Source organism: Orycteropus afer, unplaced genomic scaffold (genome assembly GCF_000298275.1).
Source record: "Orycteropus afer afer isolate SDZICR_OR568_19922 unplaced genomic scaffold, OryAfe1.0 scaffold00174, whole genome shotgun sequence".
Classification (NCBI taxonomy): Eukaryota; Metazoa; Chordata; class Mammalia; order Tubulidentata; family Orycteropodidae; genus Orycteropus; species Orycteropus afer.
This window is the reverse complement of record NW_006921761.1, coordinates 3,262,134-3,267,615: the sequence shown is the minus strand read 5'-3', so window position 1 is coordinate 3,267,615 and position 5,482 is coordinate 3,262,134. Positions and strand designations below refer to the sequence as shown.

General features: G+C 47.5%; 1 protein-coding gene across 1 annotated transcript; it reads right to left on the bottom strand.

The window, feature by feature from the left end:
* Window positions 1-442: 442 nt before the first annotated feature.
* LOC103202099 (olfactory receptor 2S2-like) lies at window positions 443-1,402 on the bottom strand. Its single transcript, XM_007946904.1, has one exon. The coding sequence runs from the start codon at window positions 1,400-1,402 to the stop codon at window positions 443-445; it is 960 nt and encodes a 319-aa protein (XP_007945095.1).
* Window positions 1,403-5,482: the final 4,080 nt, after the last annotated feature.

Below are 5,482 nucleotides of genomic sequence, written 5' to 3'. Positions count from 1 at the left end.
GAATCTAATGAACAAAAACCCAAACTGAAAGTGCCCCCTTCCTCCTCGTCCCTCTCCCTCTCCTGGTGAAGCCAATCACGGGGGTGCAGTTGCTGGGACAACCATCTGAGTTCCCTGTACTGACTCCACAGCTTAGACACAATAGGGGCCATTTGGTTTGCTCTGATGGCTGCTATCTTGTGTGGTTTCAGCTTGTGTTTCTCTGAGTGTCTTCATTCTATTCAATGTGAGTGTTTAATCAGTGTGCTGTCTTCTGATGCCATCAGACATATTACCAAACTTCAGAATATCTGCTCTGAGTAGTTACATGAAGTTTCCAGCAAATGCACTTCAGGGTGAGAGACCATTGTGGGTACGCTGACTTGGTGTTTGCATGGCAGTTGTAATGATGGGAAGTTCTTTCTTTCACATGGATGAGAATCCCAGGGCACACCTCCTACCATCACTGGGAGAAGCATTTCCTAGCCACCAGGTTCCTTGCAGCAGCCTTCACATCCTTGTTCCTCAGACTATAGATGATGGGGTTGAGCATGGGGGTCACTAAGCCATAGAAGAAGGGGATGAGCTTGTCTGAAAGGTCCTGTTTCTCTTCCCCTAGAGAGTCCTTAGACTTGGGCTTTGCATACATGAATAGTACGGTCCCATAGAAGATGACCACGACTGTGAGGTGGGCAGAGCAGGTAGAGAAGGCTTTTTTCTTGCCCTCTACTGAAGGGATCCTCAGAATGGTTGCAATGATGAACACATAGGAGATAGAGATGAATAGGACTGGGACCACCAGGAAGATAACATTTGTAACACCCATAATTATCACATTGATGGAAATATCAGCACAGGCCAACTTTAGGACAGCCAACATCTCACAGGTGAAGTGGTTGATGATGTTGTCCCCACAGAAGGGAAGCCGAATTGTCAAGGATGTGTGTAACACAGATGCAGCACCACCAATAGCCCAGGAGCTGGCAGCCAAAGGTATATAGGTAGCCTCCCTCATGATCACATGGTACCTAAGTGGGCTGCAGATGGCCACATAGCGGTCAAACGCCATTATACTCAGAAGCAGACACTCCGTTCCTGCCATGGCAAAGGACAGTGCCATCTGTGCTACACAAGCTGAAAAGGAGATGGGTTTTTGGGGTCTCAGGAAGTTGTCCAGGATCAGAGGGACTGAGGAGGTTGTGTAGCAGATGTCCAGGATGGAGAGGTTCCCCAGGAAGAAGTACATGGGCGTGTGCAGGCGGGAGTCCAAGACAGTCACCAGGATGAGGACCCCATTCCCCAGAAGGATCACCAGGTACATCAGCAGGACCAGCACGAAGAAAGTTGTCACCAGCTGTGGGTAGTCAGAGAGTCCCACGATAGTGAACTCTATCTCCAGGGAGCTCCAGTTGGCCTTCTCCATGTTGTATCCGCTGTCATGAGCAGTGCACAGAGTGGCACATCAGGCCTTCTTGAGCAGAGTCCTAGGCATCCACTACGTGCTGAGCTCCCTGCCATGTGACGGGAGAGCATACCTGCACAGAGAATGGGAGGAAAGAGAGAGGAGACGGTGGTTCTTAGTTCCTAGATGAGAGAAGGTCAGAGCTTGCAACAACCCATTGTTGGCCGAGGGCCTCAAATTTTGGGTGTGTGCCAGGGCATTGTGTGCTGTGGCTTCGTGCCCTCTATGTGAAGGCAATTGTGCGAAATAGGCACATGTATGTCAGCGTATGAGTGCTCCACGCAGTGATTTCAATGGGTGAATTCTTGGAAGTACATTGCCAAGTCCTCCTCCTGAGACCCCTCTGGCTCGAGTCAAGGCTCTGACTCTCAAATAACATCCAAGTGTGTTAAGTGTGTACACCACCAGTGACTTGAATATTTCTATAGGTCCTTGTTCATTACAATGAGGAGGGTGTAGGGAAGGGAGAATGATGGAGTGGGGTGATTCATACTAAGGTGCACCTGCTGTGTCCTATGTCCTGTGAAACACCCTATGGAGAAGATACTGCACTTAAGTGTCATACATGAAATAACCCAAATGCAGAAGAGCTAAAGAATTTGCTGTATGGGCTTGGATTCCTAACTCCAATTCTGAATTCCTTTCACCAAATAGCTGCCTACATCCCTTGGTTCACAAATTTTCTAAAGATTCTGTCTCTCCAGTACCAGTTGGGTGCATTCTCTGATCTGTCTCAGTGTTTGTCTACTCAGCACTCTGTCTGCAGTCATGGTGGGACGGCTTAGTCCAGACGTGTTGTCAGGCAGGGGAGCTCTCATCTGAATCTAACTTAAGGTTTCTTAACCTGACTCTTGACATTTTGGGCAATAATCCTTTATTTTGGAAAGCTCCTGTGCACTGTAGGATGTTTACCAGTGTTCCTGGCCTTAGCCACTAGTGGCCAGCAACATCTTTCTCCCCACTGTGACCTGTAAGAACCAAAAATGTGTCCAGACTTTGTCAAATATCCCCTGGGAGGGGGGAGTTAAGAAGGACAAAACATTGCCCAGTCCAACTACCACTGCCAACCACCTGAATAGGGATCAAAATTGGAATCCTGGATAGAATGGGAGAAAAGCGTAGAATAAAACTTCAAATTATATATAAACTTTGAGTTGATTTCCACTCATGGCGACCCCTCCCTGGGCTTCCAAGGCAGTGTCTTTATGGATATAGATTGCCCAGCCTTCCTTCTGAGCTGTGGCTGGTAGGTTTGAACTGCCAGCCTTCTGGTTAGCAGTCAAATGCCTTAGGCACTCTGCTACCAGAGCTCCCAAAACCACGGTTGAGCAGAAAAAATGGATAACCAAACTGTGGTCCATACACACGATAGAATAGTATACAACAATAAAGAATAATGTAGGATCTGTGAAACACCACATAATATGGATGACCTTGGAGGACATTAAGCTGAGTGAAATAAGTCAAACACAGAAGGGCAAATATTGTATTAGTTCACTATTGTAAAAGGTCAAGGAAATGTTTATGAACTTTTTTTGTTGGGTACCAGGAATGGGACGGAAGGTACAAGGCAAGTATTGATCTGGGTGAAGACAAAGACAGTATACCAAATCAAGTGATTAACACAATAACACTAAGGAAAAGGAAGACACAGAGAGGTACACAAGAAGTACAGACAACAAAGATGAACACGTTACATATACAATATTGCATTATCAGTGGTAACAAACATTAATCTACTGGTAAATAGGTGGGTGGACAGGCTGAATGATCAAGTATGTCTAGGCAAAAGGGAATATACCCATGATCATATATAAGGAATGCTACCAGAAGGCTGGAGGTTCAAACACACCAGCCATTCCCCGAAAGGAAGGTTGGGCAATCTACTTCTGTAATGATAATGCCTCGGGAACCCAAGGAGAGGTCTCTATGAGTTGGTGCCGACTCCAGGGCAGTGGTTGCATTTTGCATTTATATATAAGGTTGGCAGATGTTATTTCTACATACATATTTGTATATGCTGTAAGAACGTCCAGATAAATACAACTAAAAAGGGGTAAAGTTATGATAACTTTTTAGGCACAGCAAGTTGTTGGACCTGTAAGCTCAGGACCATGGTCGCAGGGGACATCAAGCTCAATTGGCATAACATATTACAGAAAAACATTGTTCTATGTTCTACTTTGGTGAGTAGTGACTTAGGTCTCAAAAACTTGCAAGCAGCCATCTAGATGTAATGATGGGTCTCTCCTTTTCTGGAGCAAAGAAGAATGAAGAAAACCAAAGATTCATGGAAACAATTAGTCCAAGGGACTAGTGGACCATGTGAACCGCAGCCTGTATGACCCCGAGACCAGAAGAACCAGATGATGCCTGGCTACCACCCTCAATCCTTCAGAAAGGGATCAGTGCAGGAGATCCTGGATACAGGGGGAGAACAATATGGAACAGAACTCAAAAACATAAAAAAGACCTGGTTTACTGGTCTGATAGAGCCTGGTGAGACCCCTGAGACGGTGGGCTCTAGCTACCCCTCAGGCCTAGAATTGAATTCAATCTAGTGGCTTCTAGCCAAACAATAGACAGGAATATAGGGTGAATATTTACATCAGGTAGATACACTCCTTAGAATGGTCAATCATGGGAAAACAGAAGGGCAGTATTTGCACAGGGGGACAGCGTCAGGGTGCAGGAATGCATAGGAAAGAAGGGCACAGGGGAGAGAGGATGATAGGGAGGAAGTGGGAAGAGAGCTGTTAATTGTGAGGATTGCAATCAATGTCATGAACCAAAATGTGTATGAACTGCTGTATGGAAAATGAATTTGATCTGTCAACTTCCACTCCAATCACAATATAACTAACTAAAGACCAACCAGGCTCAGTGTGCTAGAGCCTGGTAAAGTCCCCAAGACTCATCCCTCTTGGGGCCTGGAATTGAACTCATCCTCTGGGCTTAACTATCAGGCAATTGAGAGACAGGCCTCGGAGGTGGGCAGTCCCACCAGGGAGGGGCACTCCTTAAGAACAGCAACCAGGGGCCATGAGAAGGGTAGCGCTGCAGCAGGGGGACAGCTCAGAGGGCAGGAGCGGGAGGAAAGGAGGCCCAGGGAAAAGGGAACCACAGGGAGGAAGTGGGAGGAGAGCCGTTACCTTATTTTTTGCTTTTATTGTGGTGAGAACAGGCACAGCAAGACAGTCACCAGCATGAGCTTCCATATTTCCAAAGAGCTGTAATTTTCATTGTGGCGACTACAGTCAAGATCTGAAGCACAACTGTGTAAACTGTTGAGTGGAAAACAAATTTGCTCTGTAAACTTTCACCCAAATCATAATATCATTTTTTCAAAAAAGAATGGAATTCAAAATAAATAAAAATGAAAACAAAACATGTCCAGTCCAGACACTGATCTAACCCAGGAAAGGCCTCACCCACTGAGCAGCCCTGGACTTCACTGTGTTTCCTGGGGAAACCCAGGGCCCGGCCCTGCCCCTTACAGAGCACTTCTGGCTGTGCCTGCTGCTCAGTCAAGACCCCCTCTGGGTGCCCCACTGTGACTGCATATCTCGGAGTTACCCTGCGTTCCTCCCAGTGACTCTCTGAGCCCTTCCATATCATGCATAAGGAAACATTCCCGCCAGCGTCACCACAAGTTGTAATAATAAGGACAATCTGTGAGAGGGACTACAGATGCCTACTCCCACCAGATAAAAGCACACAAAGCTTCTCCCATACAGGACGTGGCGTGGGCATGAGGGGAACTGACTTGCAGGAGAGCTGCCTCTGTGGCCCGCCCAGCACCTGGCACCTAAGAGCGGCTGAGGAAGGGTTTGTGCGATGGAATGGAAAGCTGGGAGGATCCTGCCCTTGACACCGGAGCCCTGGGCCTGCCCGTGACCTGGTCCCACAGAGTGGCCTGAGGAAGGCACTTCTCCTCCCTGGACCTTTCTCCCCACGGGCACCGTGCATGCCCGTCCCTGACAGCTGTCTCAGACTCTCCATGGCCCTCTTAGCTGGCAGGGAGCCGGCCTGGGTGCAGGC

Excerpts from the sequence above, each read along its gene's own strand:
- LOC103202099 (XM_007946904.1), bottom strand. The coding sequence starts at position 1,402 with ATGGAGAAGGCCAACTGGAGCTCCCTGGAGATAGAGTTCACTATCGTG.